The sequence below is a fragment of the Suncus etruscus genome, chromosome 1 (genome assembly GCF_024139225.1).
Source record: "Suncus etruscus isolate mSunEtr1 chromosome 1, mSunEtr1.pri.cur, whole genome shotgun sequence".
In the NCBI taxonomy this organism is placed as follows: domain Eukaryota; kingdom Metazoa; phylum Chordata; class Mammalia; order Eulipotyphla; family Soricidae; genus Suncus; species Suncus etruscus.
This window is the reverse complement of record NC_064848.1, coordinates 88,577,568-88,603,989: the sequence shown is the minus strand read 5'-3', so window position 1 is coordinate 88,603,989 and position 26,422 is coordinate 88,577,568. Positions and strand designations below refer to the sequence as shown.

At 37.5% G+C, this 26,422-nt stretch overlaps 1 protein-coding gene across 1 annotated transcript in view; it reads right to left on the bottom strand.

The window, feature by feature from the left end:
* Nucleotides 1–26,422, bottom strand: part of ASB4 (ankyrin repeat and SOCS box containing 4) — a 102,875-nt gene that overhangs the window by 37,502 nt on the left and 38,951 nt on the right. Inside the window, exon 3 of the mRNA XM_049784688.1 lies at nt 3,898–4,388. Coding sequence (XP_049640645.1) covers nt 3,898–4,388 — 491 coding nt within the window. The remainder of the gene's footprint in view (nt 1–3,897; nt 4,389–26,422) is intronic.

Here is a 26,422-nt window from a genome sequence, read left to right as displayed (position 1 = left end):
AAGCATTTGATAAGGTCCAACACCCATTCTTGATCAAAACTCTCAGCAAGATGGGAACGGAGGGAACCTTTCTCAATATAGTGAAGGCCATCTACCACAAGCCAGTGGCAAATATTATCCTCAATGGAGAAAAACTGAAAGCCTTCCCTCTAAATTCTGGCACAAGACAAGGCTGTCCTCTCTCACCACTCCTATTCAACATAGCACTGGAAGTACTTGCTATAGCGATTAGGCAAGAAAAGGATATCAAGGGAATCCAGATAGGAAAGGAAGACGTCAAGCTCTCACTGTTTGCAGATGACATGATGCTCTACTTAGAAAACCCTAAAGACTCTATCAAAAAGCTTCTAGAAACAATAGACTCATATAGCAAGGTGGCAGGCTACAAAATTAACACACAAAAATCAATGGCCTTTCTATACACCAATAGTAATAAGGATGAAATGGACATTAAGAAAACAACCCCATTCACAATAGTGCCACACAAACTCAAATATCTTGGAATCAACTTGACTAAATATGTGAAGGACCTATACAAAGAAAACTATAAAACTCTGCTCCAAGAAATAAGAGAGGACACACGGAAATGGAAATGCATACCCTGCTCATGGATTGGCAGGATTAACATAATCAAAATGGCAATACTCCCCAAGGCATTATACAGATTTAATGCCATCCCTCTAAAGATACCCATGACATTCTTCAAAGAAGTGGATCAGACACTTTTGAAATTCATTTGGAACAATAAACACCCTTGAATAGCTAAAGCAATCATTGGGAAAAAGAATATGGGAGGAATTACTTTCCCCAACTTTAAACTGTACTACAAAGCAACAGTTATCAAAACAGCATGGTATTGGAATAAGGATAGGTCCTCAGATCAGTGGAATAGGCTTGAATACTCAGAAAATGTTCCCCAGACGTACAACCACCTAATTTTTGATAAAGGAGCAGGAAATCCTAAATGGAGCAGGGAAAGCCTCTTCAACAAGTGGTGTTGGCACAATTGGATAGCCACTTGCAAAAAATTGAACTTAGACCCCCAGCTAACATCATGTACTAAGGTAAAATCCAAATGGATTAAAGATCTCGATAGCAGCCCCAAAACCATAAGATATATAGAACAGCACATAGGCAAAACACTCCAGGACATTACAGGCATTTTCAAGGAGGAAACTGCACTCTCCAAGCAAGTGAAAGCAGAGATTAACAGATGGGAATATATTAAGCTGAGAAGCTTCTGCACCTCAAAGGAAATAGTGCCCAGGATACAAGAGCCACCCACTGAGTGGGAGAAACTATTCACCCAATACCCATCAGATAAGGGGCTAATCTCCAAAATATGCAAGGCACTGACAGAACTTTACAAGAAAAAAACATCTAACCCCATCAAAAAATGGGGAGAAGAAATGAACAGATACTTTGACAAAGAAGAAATACACACGGCCAAAAGACACATGAAAAAATGTTCCACATCACTAATCATCAGGGAGATGCAAATCAAAACAACGATGACATACCACCTCACACCCCAGAGAATGGCACACATCACAAAGAATGAGAATAAACAGTGTTGGCGGGGATGTGGAGAGAAAGGAACTCTTATCCACTGCTGGTGGGAATGCCGTCTAGTTCAACCTTTATGGAAAGCGATATGGAGATTCCTCCAAAAACTGGAAATCGAGCTCCCATACGATCCAGCTATACCACTCCTAGGAATATACCCTAGGAACACAAAAATACAATACAAAAACCCCTTCCTTACACCTATATTCTTTGCAGCACTATTTACCATAGCAAGACTCTGGAAACAACCAAGATGCCCTTCAACAGATGAATGGCTAAAGAAACTGTGGTACATATACACAATGGAATATTATGCAGCTGTCAGGAGAGATGAAGTCATGAAATTTTCCTATACATGGATGTACACGGAATCTTATGCTGAGTGAAATAAGTCAGAGAGAGAGAGAAAAACGCAGAATGGTCTCACTCATCTATGGGTTTTAAGAAAAATGAAAGACACCCTTGTAATTATAATTTTCAGACACAAAAGAGAAATGAGCTGGAAGTTCCAGCTCACCTCAGGAAGCTCACCACAAAGAGTGTTGAGTTTAGTTAGGGAAATAACTACATTTTGAACTGTCCTAATAATGAGAATGTATGAGGAAAATGGAGAGCCTGTCTAGAGTACAGGCGGGGGTCGGGTGGGGCGAAGGGAGACTTGGGACATTGGTGATGGGAATGTTGCACTGGTGATGGGTGGTGTTCTTTACATGACTGAAACCCAAACACAATCATGTATGTAATTAAGGTGTTTAAATAAATTTATAAAAAAAAAAAAAGAAATATCTCCTGGCAGGCACTGGGGACCATATGGGACACCGGAATTGGAACCAACCACCTTTGGTCCTGGATCGGCTGCTTGCAGGGCAAACACCACTGTGCTATCTCTCCGGGCCCACAACCATTGTATTTTAAAATAATACTTTACATTATTATTAAATATATGCATGTTATTTTGAGTCAGACTCAAGAAATAAAAGTAACATATATTTAAAAAAAAAAAAGAAAGGTGTTGACCCCACACATACTGCATGTGGTATCATAATTTCATATTTCATATCCATCCACCTTGTGTGCCCGCTTTCTCCCTGTAAAGGTTCTCGGACCCTATGAAGGTTTTGTTTAGGGACACAGCAACATGTTTGCAGCAATATTCCTTTAAAAACTGGACATTGAGCTCCCATATGATCCAGCTATACCACTCCTAGTAATATAACCTAAGATCGCAAAAACACAATTCAATAATGCCCTCTGCACTCGTGTTCATAGCAGGGGTATTTACAATTGCCAGACTTTGGAAACAACCCAGATACCCAACAACAGATTAGTGACTAAAAAAAATAATAGTACATGTACACAATGGAATACTACACAACTGTTAAAAATGAAGTCACAAATTTTGTTTATACATGGATGGCTATGGAGACTATTACGTTGAGTAAAATAAGTTAGAGGGGGAGAGAAATGATCACAGAAGAGTCTCACTCACATATGGGATTTAAGAAAAATAAAAGACAGTATAATAATAACACCCAGAGACAATAGAGATGAGGGCTAGAAGGACCAGCCCATGATAATAAGCTTATCATAAAGAGTAGTAAATACAGTTGGAGAAATAAACTACACTAACAACTCCCATGAGAATGATAAAGAAATAGAATATCTCAAAGACAGGCAGGGGAGGAGGAACATGGGGAAAATGGTGACAGGAAAGTTGCACTGGTGAAGAAGGGTGTATATTTTATCGTTGAAACCCAATTATGAATATATTTGTAACCACAATGATTATATAAAGTAATTATATATTTTAAGAATAAAAAATAAAAAACAAAATTTTTAATGAACAATACAAAAAATTTCTAAGCCAGTGCCAAAAAAATTAAAAATTAAATATAATTTATTATATGGCATCTTCCATTAAGCTGTAAAATAAATGATCCTTTCATATTTACAAACTAATTAAAAACAGGCTGCTTGTCAAACATTCTACTTAAGAGACGGCAAAGTGTAACAACACTCACATCTGACCCTCTATAGGGGTCTTCTGACCTTTTTCAATGCAATATAGTTAGGAGGTCACAAGCAATATACAAGTGTTGAAGCATCCGTGAAACATTTCCTATTAGTCTTTTTCTCATCTCTTCCTTTTAGGCCTGCTGTCAAACAACTTTAAACTAGAAGGTTATAGTTAGGGTTATACATGAAAGGCTAGTGAATCTGAAGCAGTTAATGCAAAAATTCACACCTCCAAACCTGTTACATGGAAACTTTAGAACAAACTCATCTGAGTCTCTGGTACTCAGTTCTCAATCATCCATAGAAGGGCCTCACCTTGTGGAACTGGGCTGGATAGATTCGAGCGGCCCCATGATTCAGCAGCAGCTGGTAACAGATCTCTGGCTTGGCAGAACGGCGCACAGAGGTGACACGCAGCACATGCTGAATGGCAGCACAGCCAGTGATATCCACGAGATTGGTTTCGGCACCAGCTTCCAAAACCATATGCATGATCACGTGGTCGCAATTCCAGGCTGCCTTATGGAGAGGAGATTTAAACTCTTCATCCCGGCAATTCACGTTTGCCTTATGGTCAATCAGCATGCGACAGATACGGTGATGCTCCTTGTTGTACTTCTGATCTTGAAAACGGAGGGCCCAGTAGGTGGCAACTGCCAGTGGAGTCTCCATGTAGGCGTTCACCATGTTAACGATGGCTCCATTCTCCACATAGAAGGTCGCTAATTCGGAGAGGCCAAATTGGGAAGCAGTGTGCAAAGGGGTCTCTTCCTCATAGTTGTTGGTCTTCACGTTCACATTTGCTCCTAGGAAGGAAGATTGGGAGAGACAATGATTAAACATGTTTTGTCATTATTTCCAAGGTTCAATGAGCAGGCTTTACTCCTGTTTCTCTCCTAACTTCTGGTAGCTTCTATTATCTTTTTTCCCTTAAGTTTTCTTTCCTAGCCCAATGGAAATTACTCCTTTGAAGCAATAGTGCCACCTCATGGACAGCTCTCAAATATACCCCCACATGAGAAAACAAAGGCTGTCATTCAGACACTAAAATTCAGTTGAATGAGTTTTAGTTCTTTCTTCCAGATGACTTGGAAAAATGCAAGACATTTTATTTGTATAGGCACATTAAAATGGTAAAACATACGTATGCAAACAAGTTCTTATCTAATAGAGATAGAAACACAACATTTGGGGGGGGAGGGTTTAGGTCACACCAGGCAGTGCTCAGGGATTACTCCTGGCTCCAGGCTCAGAAATCGCTCCTGGCAGGCTTGGGGGACCACATGGGGTGCCGAGATTCGAACCAATGACCTTCTGCATGAAAGGCAAATGCCTTACCTCCATGCTATCTCTCCGACCCCAAAAACACAACATTTTAAAGTGCAGTGAGACCTTACACCCTGAACTCCTGGTACAGTGACTTAACTTAGACTTCAGCTGATCAGACATTGACCATTCACCCCTGAACCATGGATGCCATCTACAGAAACAAACATGATTTCCTACAACATCACCAGGAATAAGAACTATAACAAGGAAGGAGCCACTACCGCCATGGCACTGACTTACTCCAAAGATGGTACTTATGACACCTTGACAACCTAGGAACAACAATAGTCTGCTTTTAGGGAAGGAATCTCTGCAATGCTACCTAACGGTGAAACAAAACCAGAAGACGCTATACACCACCCCAGCCTTCGACTTAAGACATGCACAGAAGGGGCCGGAGAGATAGCATGGAGGTAAAGCATTCGCCTTGCATGCAGAAGGACAGTGGTTCAAATCCAGGCATCCCATATGGTCCCCGAGCCTGCCAGGAGCGATTACTGAGCGTAGAGCCAGGAGGAACCTCTGAGTACTGCCGGGTGTGACCCAGAAACAAAAAACAAACAAACAAACAAACAAACAAACAAAAACCTACACAGAAACCAGGATCTATAGCTACAGAAATCCGAATGCAACAACTGTGATGGTGAAAAACTGTTACTGGGATGACAGAGAATATCTAAGAGGTTGGACAACCTAATAGACCTGGAGCCTAAAGTTAGTCTTATGCCAAAATACTTCAGGGGTGAGGTCTTCCTGCTTTTAGACCAAAGGTTTTTCCTTCCAATTTCTCCCATATTTTACTGTGCCTATGCAAATGACAACAACAACAACAACACCAACAACAACAACACACACACACACACTTCTTTCTTTTTTTAGTGCATCTACTATTTTAAAGAAAAAAGCACACTAAGGCTTCTGCTATTGTATTAACCACTTCATTTGGTGATACAATAATTTTCACGAATATAACTGCTAATGAACTCTTCTTTTTTCAATTATTTTTTTATTTTTTTAGATTTTCTATTTTCTTTATATTTTTGATAACTTAGCTTTCTGTCATCCTGAAACAAATTATTATGATCAGTTATGTTAACTATGATACATTTTCTTTAAATAACTTTATTAAAAACAAAACAGTGTTTCTCAATAAAGCATGAGTTATTGTTACAAATTAAGGTTATATAGTAGTTTTGAAAATCCTACAAATATTCCAAAAATATTTTTCTTCTATCAGAGCAGGCAAATCTATGCAATGTTGATTCAAGAAAAATTTAGAGGTAGAGCAAATAACTACTCAGATAAAACCTTTAATAACTGAATCTATGTTTATGATGTACTCTTGGAACACAACTGGGGTAAAACCAAACCAAACATAGGAGGAAAATTATTTAGAGGTGATAACATCTTTGATTTTTAGTTTCAAATTCCTTAAAAAAAATAAAAAAATTTTAATGTTTGGAAAACTTCTTAGAATGCCCATTTCAAATACAGGCAGAGGTGGGGTAAGAGGGAGAAGGGGGCATTGGTGGTGCAATGTTGAAATGTTGCACTGGTGAAGGGGGGTGTTCTTTTCATGACTGAAACCCAACTATAAACATGTTTGTAATCATGGTGCTTAAATAAAGATATTTTTTGAGATTAATAACATTACAATTTTAATGGGTATTTAAATGTCTTCTATGATATAAGCAGAGGGTAACAATGACAGCGTTATTTTGATTTTTATGAAATTAAATGCTAATTATTTTATTCATCATGTTTATTTGCAGTCTTTTTTAAATAATTTTTATTGTGACTAAAGTTCATTACACAAAATTATTTACGGTATATAGTGACAATGAATGAAAGGCATTCCCACCACCAATGTTGTCCTCCCTCCACTCCTGTTCCCAGCATGTCTCCCATATCTCCCTCCTTTACTCCCCCTCTCCCCCAGAATACTAGTATAACTGGTCTCCATTTTACAGCTTGTTGTAGATTGGGTATCTATACTGTTTGGTGTTCCAATCAAAATTTACTATAATCTATTAATCTAACAGGCTAGGAAAATAAAGTAAATTTTATTTTTCTAATAAAGACTAGTAACTAGAAATTGGTTAACTTAGCATTTGAAAATTACCTTTCATATCTAATTTAGTGGGTGATAAATATGATCCCTGTAAGGCCTGCACTTTTAATCTCTACTGAAAAGTTTTTATCACTACTACAAATATAAGTCTTAGCCTTCTTTTTCTCTTTCTATTATTGTTGTATTGCTAATATGCTTTTATCACACACCATTCTTAGCAAAATGCTTTCATATTGTTTCATTGAATCTTCTCAGTCTTTTGTGTGTGGTTGCTTTCAGTCTTGATTTTATAAACAAAACTTGAATGTAGATTAGTAGCTATTCCAAGCAACAGGAAATAAGATTAAAAAAGATTTAGTGAGGAAAGGCTTGTATCAAGAGATACAAGAGAATACCAGGATTTTAAGCCAGCTACTTCAGCAGTGCCAATAATGCTCAGGAGACCACATAGTTCCGGAAATGCTTGCTAGTATGTGCCCTAACCACTCTACTCTCATACAGCCCTAAAGACAGGTTTTAGAACTGCCTTCAAATTTTCTTAACCTCTATGTGCTTCTGCTCCATTATTAATATTCCAGATGAACATAATTCTATACTTTGCCACTGTGTTTTGCTTTTGAAACTTTTTTAAAAAATAATATTGCAATCTCTTAATTTTAAAAACTTCATCCTTTATATTGTTCCTTGATACCCTTTTTCACAGCATACTCTATTCATGTGGAATAAATTTGAGAAAAGGAATACTCCTGCAAGCATGCTCAATATACTATACTAAAATCAGTTACCTAGTGAGGTTTTGAGATTGTTGTTCTTTAAATACAAACACTGTATGTACCTCTGATTTATAAAAAAAAAAAGAGATTATAACCAAAGCTTGACTTTAATAAGAACATCTGTGTTCATCAGTATTCCACCCCAAGAAGTTGTGGGTCAGGTCAAACCTTCTTTGTCCTGGTGTGAAATGGAATGAATAAAAATGTCTTCTGGGAAGCCAGAGGCAAGGTTACTTAGACTCTGGAGAATTTCTAGTAAGGAAGAAAATCAAAGGGTCAGGATAAAAATTTTATAGGCCAGCTTGGAACAAACCACATCTTTTATTTTTTTAATGTACTTCGGACAGTTACAATTGATCCTTGACCTCTTGGTACACCTAGATATGCCTGCATAGTTTCTTTGTGAATAGAACCTTCTTTTTACATTTAATTGTGGTTTTGAGTATAATATTTAATGACATATATAAAGAGGTTTATTTGATTAATTTTATTTTAGATTTGTAACTTATTCATGATATCAGAGACAATTAGAAACAGCAAGTATAAAATTCTTGAGAACTTAAATTAGTCATTTTGGTGATAGATCCCAATAAGACCATGCCTGTGACACATAACCTCCTTCATACTTCTTCAAAAGGGCAAATAAAAGACATCCCACAAGTCCAACTTTTTGGAAGTGAAGTGCCAAGGATACTATAAAATCACCACTAGAGTAGTGCCAGAGTTTTGTTGTTTGCCTTTCTATTATTTTCTACCAGCTTATTGAGTACAAGCAATTTTATAGAATGATAAGATAGAAAGAGCACAGGATACAACCTAAAATACATTTTTTATTAAAATGATAGATCAATGCGGGGTCAGAGCGATAGTGCAGCAGTAGGGCATTTGCCTTGCATGCAGCTGAAACAAAATAGACCTCGGTTTGATCTCCGACGTCCCAGATGGTCTCCCAAACCAGGAGCGATTTCTGAGTACATACCAGAAGTAACCTCTGAGTGTTTCTGTGTGTCACCCAAAAATAAAAGATGAAGAAGAAGAAGAAGAAGAAGAAGAAGAAGAAGAAGAAGAAGAAGAAGAAGAAGAAGAAGAAGAAGAAGAAGAAGAAGAAGAAGAAGAAAAAGAAGAAAAAGAAGAAGAAAACAAGAAGAAGAAGAAGAAGAAGAAGAAGAAGAAGAAGAAGAAGAAGAAGAAGAAGAAGAAGAGGAGGAGGAGGAGGAGGAGATAGGTCAATTAACGGTGGGGGTAGGGCGATTGTACACTAGTATTGTGTTTTCCTTGCACTCCACCAACCTGGGATAGACCCTGGTTCAATTCCTGCCATCCCATATGGTCCACCAAGCCTGGCAGGAGTAATGCCTGAGGGCCATCAGGTGTGACCCAAAACCAAAAATCAAACAACAATAAAAGATAGATTGTGGGGTTAAAGAGTACAGAAGGCGGGGTGATTGCCTTGCCTGTTGCCAACCTGCTTTACATCACCTGCATCCCTTAAATTCCCCCAAGCTTTGCCAAGATTAATCCTTGATTGCAGAGACAGGAGAAAGCCCTGAGCAGAGATGGTATATCCAAATCCCCTCCACCTAAAAGATTAGATGGATAGATAAATGATAGATAGATAGATAGATAGATAGATAGATAGATAGATGATAGATAGATAGATGATAGATAATCAAATATTAGGGCACATGACATGCAAATACCAGACATAGAGTTGAACCTTGGTATCATGTGGCCCCTGAATTACAAAGGTACAAGCAATACCACATTACTGAGTCTGAGCAAAAGAGGCCTCCTTCAGAACTGGTGGGTTTTCTATATACATATACACATATGTAAAAGATAGATATGTACATATATGTTATATATATAACATAAAATATTCATTTAAGGGTTGCTCTGGGCCAGACTTGGGGCATACTCCTGGTTCTGTTCTTATAAATTACACCTGGTGGTGGTAAAATTTCTTTTTTTCTAATTCTCCACATTTATTTAAAAATAGTAAAACACTGTATGAAAAGATATATACACCTATGTATTTATTGCAAATTTTATAATTAATTTATTATTTTATTTTATTTATTTTTTAAATTATCTTTATTTAAACACCATGATTACAAATATGATTGCAGTTGTAGGATTCCAGTCATGTAAAGAGCACGCCCCTTCACCAGTGCAACATTCCCACCTCCAATGTCCCAAATCTCCCTTTTTCCCACCCCCAAAACACCTGTACTCGAGACAGGCATTCACATTGTTAGGATAGTTCTAAATGTAGTTATTCTCTAACTGCACTCATCACTCTTTGTGGTGAGCTTCATGTCATGAGCTGGACCTTCCAGCCCTCATCTCTTTTGTCTCTGAGAATTATTGAAAAAAAAATGTCTTTCATTTTTCTTAAAACCCATAGACGAGTGAGATTATTTGGTCTATCCCTTTCCTTCTGACTTATTTCACTCAGCATAATAGATTCCATGTACATCCATGTATAGGAAAATTTCATGACTTCATCTCTCCTGACGGCTGCATAGTATTCCATTGTGTATATGTACCACAGTTTCTTTGGCCACTCATCTGTTGAAGGGCATCTTGGTTGTTTCCAGAGTCTGGCTATTGTAAATAGAGCTGCAATGAATATAGGTGTGAGGAAGAGATTTTTTGTATTGTATTCTTGTGTTCCTAGGATATATCCCTAGGAGTGGTATAGTTGGATCATATGGGAGCTCAATTTCCAGTTTTTGGAGGAATCTCCATATTGCTTTCCATAAAGATTGGACTAGACGGCATTCCCACCAGCAGTGAAAAAGAGTTCCTTTCTCTCCACATCCCCTCCAGAACTGCTTGTTCTAATTCTTGTGATGTGTGCCAATCTCTGTCACATGAGGTGTTAACTAATAGTTGTTTTGATTTGCATCTCCCTGATGAATAGTGATGTGGAACATCTTTTCATGTGCCTTTTGCCCATTTGCATTTGTTCTTTGACAAAGTGTCTGTTCATTTCTTCTCCCCATTTTTTGATGAGGTTAGATTTTTTTTTCTCATAAGGTTCTGAGAACCTTGTATATTTTGGATATTAGTCCTTTTTCAGATGGGTATTGGGTGAGTAATTTCTCCCACTCAGTGGGTGGCTTTTGTATTCTGGGCACTATCTCCTTTGAGATGCAGAAGCTTCTCAGCTTAATATAGTCCCATCTGTTTATCTCTGCTTCCAATATTTTGGAGAGTGCTGTTTCCTCCTTAAAGATGCCTTTAGTCTCAATGTCATGGAGTATTTTACATACGTGTTGTTCTATATACCTTATAGTTTCAGATCTGATATCAAGGTCTTTAATCCATTTGGATTTTACCTTCAAATACAATGTTAGCTAGGGGTCTGAGTTTACTTTTTTGCAAGTGGCTAACCAGTTGTGCCAACGCCACTTGTTGAAGAGGCTTTTCTTGCTCCATTTAGAATTTCTTGCTACTTTATCAAAAACTAGGTGGTTCTATGTCTAGGGAACATTCTCTCAGTACTCAAGCCTATTACACTGACCTGAGAGTCTGTCTTTATTCCAATACCATGCTGTTTTGATAACTATTGCTTTGTAATACAGCTTAAAATTGGGGAAAGTAATGCCTCCCACATTCCTTTCCCCAAGAAGTGCTTTAGCTATTCGAGGGTGTTTAATGTTCCAAATGAATTTCAGAAGTATTTGATCCACTTCTTTAAAGAATGTCATGGGTATCTTTAGAGGAATCGCGTTAAATCTGTACAATGCTTTTGTAAGTATTGCCATTTTAATAATGTTGATCCTGTCAATCCATGAGCAGGGCAGGTGTTTCCATTTCCGTGTGTCCTCTCTTATTTCTTGGAGCAGTGTTTTATAGTTTTCTTTGTATAGATCCTTCACATCTTTAGTCAGGTTTACTCCAAGATATTTGAGTTTGTGTGACACTAATGTGATTGGGGTTGTTTTCATAATGTCCATTTCTTCCCTGTCATTATTGGAGTATAAAAAGGCCATTAATTTTTGTGTATTAATTTTGTAGCCTGCCACATTGCTATATGAATCTATTATTTGTAGAAGCTTTTTGGTAGAGTCTTTAGGGTTTTCTAAATACAGTACTATGTTGATTAGGAGTGGCGAGAGAGGACATTCTTGTATTGTACCAGAGTATAGAGGAAAGGCTTTTAGTTTTTCTCCATTGAGGATAATATTTGCCATTGGCTTGTGGTCAATGGCCTTAACTATATTAAGAAAAATTCCTTTCATTCCCATCTTGCTGAGAGTTTTCATCAAGAATGGATGTTGTACCTTATCAAATGCTTTCTCTGTGTCTATTTATATGATCATGTGATTTTTATTTTTCTTGTTAATGTGTGTATTATGTTGATAGATTTACGGATATTAAATCATCCTTGCATTCCTGGGATGAAACCTACTTGATCATAGTGAATGATCTTGATGAGGCATTGGATCCTGTTTGCCAGGATTTTGTTGAGGATCTTTGCATCAGTGTTCATCAGGGATATTGGTCTGTAATTTTCTTTTTTGGCAGAATCTCTCTCTAGTTTTGGTATTAACATGATGTTGGCTTCATAAAAGCTATTTGGAAGTGTTCCTGTTTTTCCAATTTCACGAAAGAACCTGGCCAGGATTGGTAGTAGTTCCTCTTGAAAGGTTTGAAAGAATTTATTCGTAAATTCATCAGGGCCTGGGCTTTTGTTTCTGGGCAAATTTTTGATTACGGTTTTAATTTTCTCAATAGTGATAGGGGTGTTTAGATATGCTACATTCCATTCAACCATGGAAGGTTATATGAGTTCAAAAATTTATCCATTTCTTTCAGGTTCTCATATTTAGTGGCATAGAGTTTCTCAAAGTAGTCTCTGAATACCCTTTGAATCTCTGCAGTATCTGTAGTGATCTCTCCCTTTTCATTTCTAATAAACGTTATCAAGTTCCTTTTCCTCTCTTTCTCTGTGAGTTTTGCCAATGGTCTTAAGAGGTGGGTTTAAGTGGCCCAGCAGAGTCAGCTTTATCCACTGTCTCCTGCTCCAGACAACTCGCCTCAGCTGAAGGAAGCCCTAAGGCAGGGGTCTCAAACTCAATTTACCTGGGGGCGGCAGGAGGCAAAGTCGGGGTGATCCTTGAGTGCAAAGTCAGTAGTAAGCCTTGAACATTGGAGGTGTGTGAGCCAAACAACTAAAACAAAACAAAACAAAACAAAAAAAGATTTCTTTAGGGCAGGGCCACAAAATGTATGGAGGGCCACAAACGGCCTGCCGCGAATTTGAGACCCCTGCCCTAAGGGGATGAATGCCAGAGACGATCAAAGTTCCCAGGCTGAAGCAAGCCTGGGGAAACCTCAAAATGTCTGCCATGTTTAAGGGTCCCAGCAGAGTCAGCTTTATCCACAGTCTTGGCCCGGGAAGACTCGCAACAGCTGAAGCAAGCCCTCAGGGATGAATGCCGGAGACGATCCCGTGGTAATATTTCATTGTGATGTCTGCAATATTAAGTCATTGTCTGGCCAATCCTAACAACGATTGAGGATTTTGGGCATAGATACCAAATAAAATCCATTCAACATGCAAATCTTTATGGCTAATAGAAACCTACATTTTCCAATACCAGCTGTAAGTATAAAGCCAAAGTTCAACATTCTTGTGTGGCAACTCACAACGTGATGCCTGATTGCTTGGATAGACTTGTGGCTCCATTTTAGAATGGATCTTTGATGCTGCTAGATAAACTGATTCAGGTGTGTCCTTCTAGACATGGGTGCTATATTTATGCAGCTCTCTAAGATCACCAACGGAACACAGTTCCTGCTTATCACCTGTGCTGTTTGTTCTGAATTATTGAGTTTGGTCTGAACTATTATACATTCCAATATACTAGTTAAATAGAAAGTGGGGGTTGGGGAGGGATAGTTCACTTATTTAATGAGGTGAGCAAAAAATTTGTGCTTGTGCAAGATAACAATAGCTGTGAACCAGATTTATTCAATCCTTTTAGGTGAGAAGTGCCTTTGCAATGTTCGATTATTAATCTGGAAGACACTAATTGGTAGAGAGGGTGTCTCTAACACTACAGCATAGCATACTGATTTATGCCATGCTCCTTCATGGTAGTGCTGCCAGAGGACAATCTGTTTGCTACTCAAGCACCACCATGGGCTGGGTAAGACAGTGTTATTTAGGATTTATACTTAAAGTGTCATTATTCCAAGATTTTTCTCAGCTGCCCAGTTGCTGAACAGAGTCCACCTCTGGGATTGTAACACATAACTGAATCCTAGGGCAACATAGCCAATCTCCACACTGGCTTCCCTTAGCTCCTATTCATTTCCCGATTCAGAAAGTACAAGCATGAAGCTGGACTTGTGTAAAACCTGTGCACTCAATGCATCCGTGCATGTGTACATAACACAAAATTTAGGCTGGAGATTTAAATCTGATGCTCATTTGAGTTTATCTACTCCTTTTCTCATTGCATAGTTCCAGGTTTTTCATCCTGTCTACACTCCTTCACACCCCTCTCTGAATCACAAACCGTAGCTCTAAAATCAGCTATAATCTTTGTTCCACAGCTATGGAGACAGAAAATATGATTTTTTTTTCATGAGGCTTCAAGACCAATTTTTTGTTTAATTTGATTTTACAGATTTCTGGTGTGAGTTCTACAGGAAAGCTCTCAGTTCGTTTTGCCATATTTACCCTGCTCTCCTGTGTTTGTTTGTTTGTTTGTTTGTTTTCAGATACTTAGTGCCTCATTTACTCCTCTCCAACTCACAAATCACAAAGTTATTGGTAACTTTATAAATATATAGAAATTTCTTTTTAATTCTATGAAAGGAACTCCAAGATGAAATCAACAAGCTATTCTATCTTTTGGTTCCACAAACAGAACATAAAGAAGTTTTTTATCTTATGACTCATTCTATAATAAACAAAACTGATTGTAAATTTAGAGCTATTTGGGAGGAGAAATTACCTCCAAAATAGCCATTTAACTGTGACCTGTCAAGAGTTTTGAGAACTTTCATAAATATTTGCCCAAAGTTTAAAGGTATAGGCCTCTTGTTGATACCTATGAGTGCTATTTAACTCACCAATATACTACTTTATACATTTTATAAAATTATTTATGATTTGAGAGTGAAAGTTATGTTTTAAAATTAATTTATTTTATTATTAGGATTTGAGCACACTATTTATAATTATTAACAGTGGCATTTCTTTTCTGGCTAATTGTCCAGAAAGAGTTCTTTTACACATTGAAATCTTTCTGCCTTGTTTGCATTTATGAGATTTCATTAAAATGAAAGCCCTATGCAATCATAATTGTTAACTTTGTTTGTTTTTTGTTTGTTTTTTTTTTTGGTTTTCAGTTTTTTGGTCACACCTGGCAGTGCTCAAGGGTTACTCCTGGCTCTACACTCGGAAATCGCTCCTGGCAGGCTTGGGGGACCATATGGAATGCCGAGATTCGAACCATCATCCTTCTGCAAACATCCCACCTCCATGCTATCTCTCTGGCCCCATAATTGTTAACTTTTATAGTCAGCTTGTTGGACTCTTCTTAAATCCAGTGAAGTTAATATAAAATAGCCAAATTCTTCCTTCTATATACATATATGGCACACATCACAAAAAAATAGTACAACCATTGCTGACATAAATATGGGGAAAATAAGGCTATCATTCATTGTTGATGGGAATGTCAACTGTCCGGTCAGTCAATATGAATTATTCCTCAAAAATTAAAACTTGAGTTTCCATATAACTCAGTAATACCACTTCTGAGAATATACCTAGGAGCCCAAAAACACCATTCAAAAAGCCCTTTGCATTCCTATGTTCATCACAGCACTATTCATAATAGCCAGAATCTAGAAACAACCCAAGTACCCAAGAATAGAGGAGTGGATGAAGAAACTGTGGTACATCTACACAGTGGAATACTAGCTCTTAGGAAAAATGAAGTCATGATTTATTTATATATGGATGGTTATGGAGAGTATTATTTTGAGAAAATGAGTCAGAAGGAGAGGGATAGACATATAAATATTGCACTCATTTGTGAGACATAAAGAAAAGATAGTATGGTAATAATGTCCAGAGACAATAGAGATAAAAGCCAGGAGAATGAGTTTATTGTAGAAAGCTAGTCACAAAAGGTGATGGAACGCAGTGAGAACAGAGAAGGGACTATGAAAATGAAACTTGAAAATGATCACACTGGGCAAGAACTACTTGCTCAAAGGTGATAAGGTGAGGCCTTATACTTGATGCCCCTTGATACTTGATGCCCCTTCAGTAACAATATTGCACACCACAGTGTCTAAAAGGAATTAAAAGGAAGAAACAGAGGAGGCAATAGAGAAGATTGGAGGAAAACTAAGGACATTGATGTGTGAAATGTACTGATGAAGGGTGCACATGGTATGACTGTAACTGTAGAAAAAAAGAAATGAAATCACCACAAATTTTTTTATTATTTTTTAAATTATAAATTTTTATTTAAGCACCATTGTTAGAAGCATGTTTGTTGTTGGTTTTCAGTCATAAACAGAATACCCCCTTGCCAGTGCAACATTCCCATCACCAATGGGTCCCCTAATCTTCCTGTATTCACGACAGTCATTCTACTTCTCTCATTCATTAACATTGTCATGCTAGTTGTTAATGTAGTTATTTCCCTAACAGCGTTCACCACTCTTTGTGGTGAGCTTCAAATTGTGAGCCAGTCCTTCTGGTCCTTCCATCCCTTAACTATTGTCTCTGGGCCTTATTACAGTAATGTCTTTAATTTTTCTTAACATTTTATTTTTTTTAATTTTAATTAAAAATTAAATTAATTTTTTAATTTTAATTAAAATTTAATTAATTTTTAATTTTTCTTAAAGATGAGTGGAACTATTCTGTGTCTATCTCTCTATCTATAACTTATTTCACTCAACATAATAGTTTCTATATACATCCATGTATAGGAAAATTTCATGATTTTATCTCTCCTGCATGATATTCCAATGTGTATATGTACCACAGTTTCTTTAGCCTTTCATCTGTTGAAGGGCATCTTGGTTGTCTGGAGAGTCTGGCTATTGTAAATAGTGCTGCAATGAATATAGGTGTGAGGAAGAGATTTTTGTTTTGCATTTTTGAGTTCCTAGGATATATCCCTAGGAGTGGGATAGCTGGATCATATGCTAGTTCAATTTTCAGTTTATTGAGGAATTTCCATATTGTTTTCCATAAAGGCTGGGCTAGATAGCATTCCAACCAGTAGTGAATAAGAGTTTCTTTTTCTCCACATCCCTGCCAGCACTTATTGCTCTTGTTCTTCATGATGGATGCCAGTCTCTGTGGTTGAGATGGTACCTCATTGTAGTTTTGATTTACATCTCCCTGATGATTCGTGATGTGGAGCATTTTTTTATGTGTCTTTTGGCCATTTGTATTTCTTCTTTGAGAAAGTGTCTGTTCATTTCTTCTCCCCATTTTTTGATGGGGCTATATGTTTTATTCTTATTAGGTTCTATCAGTACTTTGTATATTTTTTGGTATTAGTTCCTTGTCCGATGGATATTGAGCAAATAGTTGCTTCCATTCTGTGGTGGCTCTTGTATCCTGGGCACTATTTATTTTGAGGTGCAGAAGCTTCTCAGCTTAATATTGTCCCATCTGTTTATCTCTGCTTCCACGTGTTTGGAGAGTGCTGTTTCCTCCTTGAACATGTCTTTAGTCTCAATGTCATATAGTGTTTTACCTATGTGTTGTTCTATATACTGTATGGTTTTAGGTCTGATATCAAGGTGTTTAAACCGTTTGGATTTGATCTTTGTGTATGGTGTTAGATAGGGTTCTGAGTTTGCTTTTTTGCAAGTGGCTAACCAGTTGTGCCAACAACACTTGTTGAAGAGGCTTTCCTTTCTCCATTTTGGATTTCTTGCCCCTTTATCAAATATTAGCTCATTGTATATCTGGGAAATATTTTCTGAATATTCAAGTCTATTCCACTGATCTGAGGATCTGTCTTTTTCCAATACCATGCTTTTCTGATAACTATTGCTTTGTATTACAGTTTAAAATTGGGGAAAGTAATGCCTCCCATATTCCTTTTCCCAAGGATAGCTTTAGTTATTTGTGGGTGTTTATTGTTCCAAATGAATTTCAGGAATGTTTGATCCACTTCTTTGAAAAATGCCATGGTTATCTTTAGAGGAACTGCATTAAATCTGTACAATGCTTTGGGAAGTATTGCCATTTTAATGATATTAATCTTGCCAATCCATGAGCAGAATATGTGTCTCTATTTTCTTGTGTCCTCTCTTATGAAGCTAGCATCACCTTGATACCCAAACCATACAAAGATGCTGCCAAAAAAAAGAAAATTACAGACCAATATTCCTGATGAACACAGCTGCAAAGATCCTCAACAAAATTCTGGCAAATAGGATCCAATGCATCATCAAGAAAGTCATTCACCACTACCAAGTAGGTTTCCTCCAAGGAATGCAAGGATAGTTTAACATCCATAAATAAATCAACATAATACACCATATTATAAAAAAAGAAAAATAATATGACCATATCAATAGATGGAGAAAAAAGCATTCAATAAAATCCAACACACATTCTTGATAAAAACCCTCATCAAGATAGGAATGAAAGGAACTTTTCTCAATATAGTCAAAGTCATCTACCACAAGCCAATGGCAATATTATCCTCAATGGAGATAAATTTAAAGCCTTTCCCCTAAAATCTGGTACAAGACAAGGCTGCCCTCTCTCACCACTCCTATTCAACATAGTCCTATACTACTTGCCATAGTGAATAGGCAAGAAAAAGATATCAAGGGCATCCAGATAGGTAAGGAAGAAGTCAAGCTCTCACTGTTTGCAGATGACATGATAATATATTTAGAAACCCTAAAGACTCATCCAAAAAGCATCTAGAAACAATAAATTCATATAGTAAAGTGGCAGGATACAAAATTAACACACAAAAGTCAATAGCTGTCTTATACACTAATAATGATAGAGAAGAAATAGACATTAAAAAAACAATTCCATTCACATTCACCATATCTTGGGGTGTGGGGCCGGCTCGGTGGCACTAGAGGTAAGGTGTCTGCCTTGCCAGCGCTAGCCTAGGATGGACCGCGGTTCAATCCTCCCGGTGACCCATATGGTCCCCAAAGCCAGGAGCGACTCCTGAGCGTCACCGGGTGTGGCCCAAAAACAAACAGACAAAAAATATCTTGGGGTCTACTTAACTAAAGAGGTGAAGGACCTACACAATGAAAAATTTTCATTGTTATTTTTAGATTAATAAATAAAATTTAAATTTCTCAAGAAAAACGAAGAAACTGCATAAGAATGGAAGCGGGCAGCAGGTCTCTGTCACTGCAGAAATTGATAATTAGTACTTCCCCAGGCCCAAGAAACTCACCGCCCCTTCTTTATATTCCTGTCCTAATGGGTTTGATTTATTGAAAAACTTGTATATTATTGGTGAGATAAACGTCAAGGTCAAATCAATTCTTCTTAACTTTTCAGGCAAAACTTTCCTATTCTTTAATAAAATTCACAATTTCATCTACTTTTATTTTGAAAAATATTCCTTAAAACAAGCAAAGAGTTTTAAAATAAAGACAGCAGACTCATAGACACAAAACACCAGGTTGAATGCATTCTTTTCATGCAGAGAAAGGTCTGGATTCCAACCAGGGTGCTACATGGTTCCTGAGCATTTCCAGGAGTGATTCCTGAGCCAATAGTTACTAGTTACCTCCAGCACCATTGGGTGTAACCCCAAAACAAATAAACAAAAACAAAATAAATACCAATCCAATATTTACAGGCAAAAATAAAAGCAATTTCTTATAATTAAAAGTATAGAATTATGATTATTTCAAATAAATCAGGTAAATTATAAACATATAGTGTAAAATTCAATATATTAATGTTTTGAGATGAGTATCCTTCAAAACATAATGAGAACTGATTTTCTGGAATGTACAACCTAACAAATGCATATCTGAAACTACATAAGTGATATACATTATAATTAAATTTAAATACCATAAGTGTCATTGATATAACTCATGAGAGAAATACTAAAATGAGAAACAAATCTTGTTAAAATATTGAATAAGTTCAAATTTAAACTGGACTTATTTTATGTCACAACTGTTTCTTTGGAAATCCCCATAATTATGCATATGTACTAAGTATCTCATTTTTACATGTAAAATGGAGTTAGTTAGAAATGTGCTGTTACTAAATCCAAATATCAATTGTGTCAATCTAAAATTTTGTATATATTACAAAATGATTGAAACATGAACAAAATTCCAAGGATAACATAATACTCAGGTGCCAGTAACCTGGTTGACAGATATTAAATCTTGTTCTATTTAAACTTTTGGTTTTGTTTCATCTTTCCTTAAATAAGTTTAATATTCTTTTTCATGTACACAGCTTCTAGTATATCTTCTTAATTTTTTGTTTCTGTTTTACAACTATATAGTAGATATAATATTTTTTTGTTTTCTTTTGGACCACACCCGGTGACACTCAGGGGTTACTCCTGGATATGGCTCAGAAATTGCTCTTGGCTCAGGGGACCATATGGGATAGTGGGGATCAAACCCAGGTCTGTCCTGGGCCTCCACATGCAAGGCAAATGCCCTACTGCTGTGCTATCACTCTAGCCTCATAGACATAATTTTATGTCTGTTTTACCACTTCATGGTAAACATAATAAAATCTGATGTTTAATTTTTTTCCATGATAGACCATACCCTTTACGAATAAGTAAAATAAGCTTTTGTCTTTGAGCAAACAAAAGTCTTTAAACAGCATAGGGTCAATTCCATTAAATTAAATGAAAAAAATATAGGTAGTATTCTAAAAGATATACAAAGATGTCTCCGATTTTAACTGCATTAGCAAAAAAAAAATAAACAAAAATAAACAAATGGGATTACCTCAATTAAAAAGGTTCAAATACCAAAAGAAACAGGATCAAATTTTTAAAAATCACAATGAAATAGGAGAAATATTACACACAGTACATCAGATAAAGGATTAATATCCAAGATATATAAATATCTTACAATGATTGACAACAAAACCAATAATACCATGAATCAATGGGGAAAGTATACGAACAGAAATTTTACCAAAGACATACATTGAGCATTAGGTACATGAATGTATAGATGTAAGTACACATATAAAAGTGTACATTGGTACTTGTTATCAGGGAACTACAAATCAAAATGAAAAATCAATTTTAGAATGAGAAATCATCTCACACCACCATCTGATAAAGGCATTTATCAGGAAAAAAAAAGAGTAAAAACAACCAGCATTGGCAAGGATGTGGTAAAAATGGAAGCCACATTTACTGTTGGCAGGAATGTAATCTTCCTCAGTTTTTATGGAAAACATGATGATTCTCCAAAAAAAAAAAAAAAAGTCTGGAGAGCTCTAGTATCACAGGTAAGGCCTTTGCTTATATGCAACCAAATATAGGTTTGATCTCCTGGCACACAGTATAGTCTCCTGAACTCTACCAAGAGTGATCCCTTAGGGCAGAGCCAACTAAATATATGGCCCTAAAAAAAACAAATTAAAGAAAAAAGAATAGCTCTTAAACTGAACCAAAATATTCTTCTTAGCATCTACTCCTTCAACACAAAAACATTAATTTGAACATATGTGAGCACACCTCTTTTTATTACAATGTTTAGTACAGAAATCAAGATATGAAAAAAACAGGGCCGGAGAGATGGCATGGAGGTAGGGCATTTGCCTTGCATCCAGAAGAATGGTGGTTTAAATCCCGGCATCCCATATGGTCCCCCAAGCCTGCCAGGAGAGATTTCTGGGCGTAGAACCAGGAGTGACCCCTGAGTGCTGCCAGGTATGACCCAAAAACCTATATATATATATATATATATATATATATATATATATATATATATATATATATATATATAACTGAAATAGCCAACAACAGATAAATAGAATTTGTGGTATTTATACACAATGTAAGAAAAGAAGAGATCTTGCAGTTTACTGCAATGTGAGAACTGAAGGGTATCATGTTAAAAGAGATAAATCAGAGGGACAAAGACAAATATTGGACAATATCATTACTTGTAGTATAGAGACAACAGAAAAGAAATAAGGACTTTCAAACAAGGACAAACATAAGACTTTGGATTATAAAAATGAGATAACCAAGTTGGAAGTGCTATGGGCAGGGAGCTGGGAGGTAGTAAAGCAGTAGCCAAAAGGTAGATAGTGGTCATAGGTCTTGGACACTTTGGTAGTGATGATTGTGGGTGCTGAGGAACAACCTTTCTACATAGATATAATAAGTGTCATATGGTTGCAATTACATTACCTGCTCTATAATGAAAGAAATAATTTTTGAAAAACACTGTATAGCAAGCACTGGAAGCCTGCATGATCTATTTTCATAGATGTAGAACAATAAATAAAGTTAATTCAATAAACTTCATTCATTGATTAAATTAATAAAATAAATAAATAAATTAGGTGTGTGTAATTAAATAAATAAACATTAAATAGACTTCTTAACTAATTTATTCTGGTTCTTCAAAACATATTTTAATTAAGTGTCATCTTGGAAAAGCAGAGTATAGTATTTAGCTTATAAGTTCCTAGAACATAGAAAGACAGCTCTTTCAATTGTATTTTTTAAACGTCTTAGCAGTTATTATCATACTATAGCTATTTACTTATTTATCTATTTATTCTCAAATTTAGATATATATCTAAAAGGCAAGTATGTATTTATGAAACCCTATTTTCTTTTATATGTGATCATTTTTATTATGTTTTGAATTTTCTGTTGAAATATTAAACTTTCTTAGATGTAAATCTCTAGCCATCTTTAGTCTTGCTATCTGCTATCTGACATCTCCAAGATATTTCCCTTCTATACTTAAACATCTTATTCACAGCTATAAATTTACATTGTCAAAGCTATTAAGTTTGGTTATATTCAGTTTTCAAACTTCAATCTAGCCTTTTGTATATTATTTATGATTAAATATAAAAGCTTTTCACTAGTAAAAAGTATTTAAGCTATTATGACTTGGCAGTTGAGGCTATTTTGGCATCTAACTAGAAATACAGAAATATGGACTGGCTTGCAGTACAATAATTGGCCTACCAGGACTGGCATCATGCAGACTTCTCACTTAAGAAGTCATACATTTGGATATTACTCTGCAGTTACCAACTTGAAATTCTAAAAAAATACTTTAAAATGAAGACTTATGGGATCGGATCAGTGGCACGGAACGGTAAGGTGCCTGCCTTGCCAGCACTAGCCTAGGGCGGACAGCAGTTCAACCCCACCCCACCTCCACCCGGCATCCAATGTTGTCCTGTTGTCCCTCAAGCCAGGAGTGATTTCTGAGCACATAGCCAGGAATAATCCCTGAGCGTCACCGGGTGTGCCTCCCAAAAAAGATATTTTTTTAAATTTTGCTTTGACTCTGGCTCTGCAAATTATGTACGCTGTCCTTTCTCCAACAAACATTGGAAAAACTAAATTGTGGGGCCAGAATGATAGCACAGTAGAAGGACATTTTCCTTGCACGTGGCTGACCCAGGATGGATCTGAGTTTGATACCCGGCGTCCCATTTGTCCCCCAAGCCAGAAGCAATTTCTGAACACATAGCTGGAGTAACCCTGAGCGTCACTGGGTATAAGAAAGGAAGGAAGGAAGGAAGGAAGGAAGGAAGGAAGGAAGGAAGGAAGGAAGGAAGGAAGGAAGGAAGGAAGGAAGGAAGGGAGGGAGGGAGGGAGGGAGGGAGGGAGGGAGGGAGGAAGGGAGGAAGGGAGGAAGGGAGGAAGAGGGAGGAAGGGAGGGAGGGAGGGAGGAAGGGAGGGAGGAAGGGAGGGAGGCAGGGAGGAAGGGAGGGAGGGAGGAAGGGAGGGAGGCAGGAAGGGAGGGAGGGAGGGAGGGAGGGAGGAAGGGAGGGAGGGAGCGAGGGAGGGAGGAAGGGAGGGAGGCAGGAAGGGAGGGAGGGAGGGAGGGAGGGAGGAAGGGAGGGAGGAAGGGAGGGAGGCAGGGAGGAAGGGAGGGAGGGAGGGAGGAAGGGAGGGAGGGAGGCAGGAAGGGAGGGAGGGAGGGAGGGAGGGAGGAAGGGAGGGAGGAAGGGAGGGAGGCAGGGAGGAAGGGAGGGAGGGAGGGAGGAAGGGAGGGAGGCAGGAAGGGAGGGAGGGAGGGAGGGAGGGAGGAAGGGAGGGAGGCAGGAAGGGAGGGAGGGAGGGAGGGAGGGAGGAAGGGAGGGAGGGAGGGAGGAAGGGAGGGAGGAAGGGAGGGAGGAAGGGAGGGAGGGAGGAAGGGAGGGAGGGAGGGAGGGAGGAAGGGAGGGAGGGAGGGAGGGAGGAAGGGAGGGAGAGAGGGAGGAAGGGAGGAAGGGAGGGAGGAAGGAAGGAAGGAAGGAAGGAAGGAAGGAAGGAAGGAAGGAAGGAAGGAAGGAAGGAAGGAAGGAAGGAAGGAAGGAAGGAAGGAAGGAAGGAAAGAAGGAAAGAAGGTAGGAAGGAAGGAAGGAAGGAAGGAAGGAAAGAAGGAAAGAAGGAAAGAAAGAAAGAAGGAAAGAAAGAAGGAAAGAAGGAAAGAAAGAAAGAAAGAAAGAAGAAAGAAGAAAGAAAGAAAGAAAGAAAGAAAGAAAGAAAGAAAGAAAGAAAGAAAGAAAGAAAGAAAGAAGAAAGAAAGAAAGAAAGAAAGAAAGAAGAAGAAAGAAGAAGAAAGAAGAAGAAAGAAAGAAAGAAAGAAAGAAAGAAAGAAAGAAAGAAAGAAAGAAAGAAAGAAAGAAAGAAAGAAAGAAAGAAAGAAAGAAAGAAAGAAAGAAAGAAAGAAAGAAAGAAAGAAAGAAAGAAAGAAAGAAAAACTAAATTGAATCCTTTCATTCAGTGCCTAAACAGTTTTTTCTAAGAAAGGATAAAAGGTAGGTTAATAACTAACCTTGAGTTTTTTTTACCTGCTGGCTGTAAGATTCCAGATCCATTATTAGAGCATGCTGAAGTTGCAGAGGTGACCAGATACAAGTACTCAAGATAGTTAACCTTGGCTCATAAGTGGCTGTTGTGTATCCCTGTATAGTATTTCTGAATGAAACTGAGGCAATCATTCTATTGTTTTCATACCTATCATCTGCTCTCCTCTGTCCAATTTTTTTTTACCAACCCCCCACCCTCCCAATTTTTAACTTTAGATGAGGGTAGTAATCTTGTGTTCATTTCCAAAATATTATAAAATGACTGTCCAAATGGCCAAGAGACACATGAAACATGTTCACCATCACTCATTATTAGAGAAATCCAAATCAGGACAATGAGGTACCAAGTAACACCAGTGTGGATGTCACACATCAAAAATAATGGGTTCTGGCTCGGAGAGATAGCACAGCCGCGTTTGCCTTGCAAGCAGCCGATCCAGGACCAAAGATGGTTGGTTCGAATTCCGGTGTCCCATATGGTCCCCCATGCCTGCCAGGAGCCATTTCTGAGCAGACAGCCAGGAGTAACCCCTGAGCACCGCTGGGTGTGGCCCAAAAACCAAAAAAAAAAAAAAAAAGGGTTCAATCTATGTTGGTGAGATGTGGTAAGAAAGGAACTCTCATCCACTGCTGGTGGGAATGCTGCCCAGTCCAACCCCTATGGAAATCAGTATGGAGAGTGCTTAGTAAACTCAGAATTGAGCTGCCATATGATCCAGCAATTGCACTCTTGGGTATGTACCCCCAAGATGGAAGAATATTCATCCCAAAATATATATGCATTCCACTATTTATCACAGTACTCAGCACAATAGCCAAAAATTGAAACCAACCTCGATGCCCAAAAACAGATGAATGGATCATGAAGATGTGGTATTTGTATACAATGGAATACTACATAGCAGTTAAAAGTGATACAATCATGGACTTTGCGGCAACATAGATGGATCTTGAAAATATTATGTTAAATGAAGTAAGTCAGAAGAAGGATACAAAATGAAAGCACTTCTTTGAGGTATGTAGACTATATACCACAGCTACATATAGTAATCCATGAACAAATATAAGGGTCAAAAGGGTAAAAAACTCAAATACCATAGGTGCCAGTATATAATGAGGATAAATGTTCAAATAAAGTGGGGGGGGGGGCAACACAAAGATGTGATTACCCATTATAACCTAAGAAACCAGCAATGATGGAAAACAGTAGTTTTGAGTGAACAGGTATGCAATACCTCTAACCGCAAAGGTCTATAATAATGTCCTAATGTATTTATCCACAGAACCAGAATATGATTGGAAGCCTGAACTCCCACTGCAGTGATTACTAACAATGTGCTTTAATGTCTTAATTTTATTGAGTATAAAATATTCCTTCAGCTTCTTTCTTCACGGGGAGCCTCGGAAACAAAGGGTAGACACCCTAATTTTAAACCTAAGTGTTCAATCATAGTGGATACCGTATACAGTGCCCATTATGTCAATGTCTTGATAAAATACTCGAATTTACTCATTTCCTTTTGTTTATGTCTTCTATTAGAACCCAAAGCATATGATCATTGAGACCATTGGAACAATCAATGGCGCACCACAGACTTATGCTACAGGTCCCACTCATTGAAC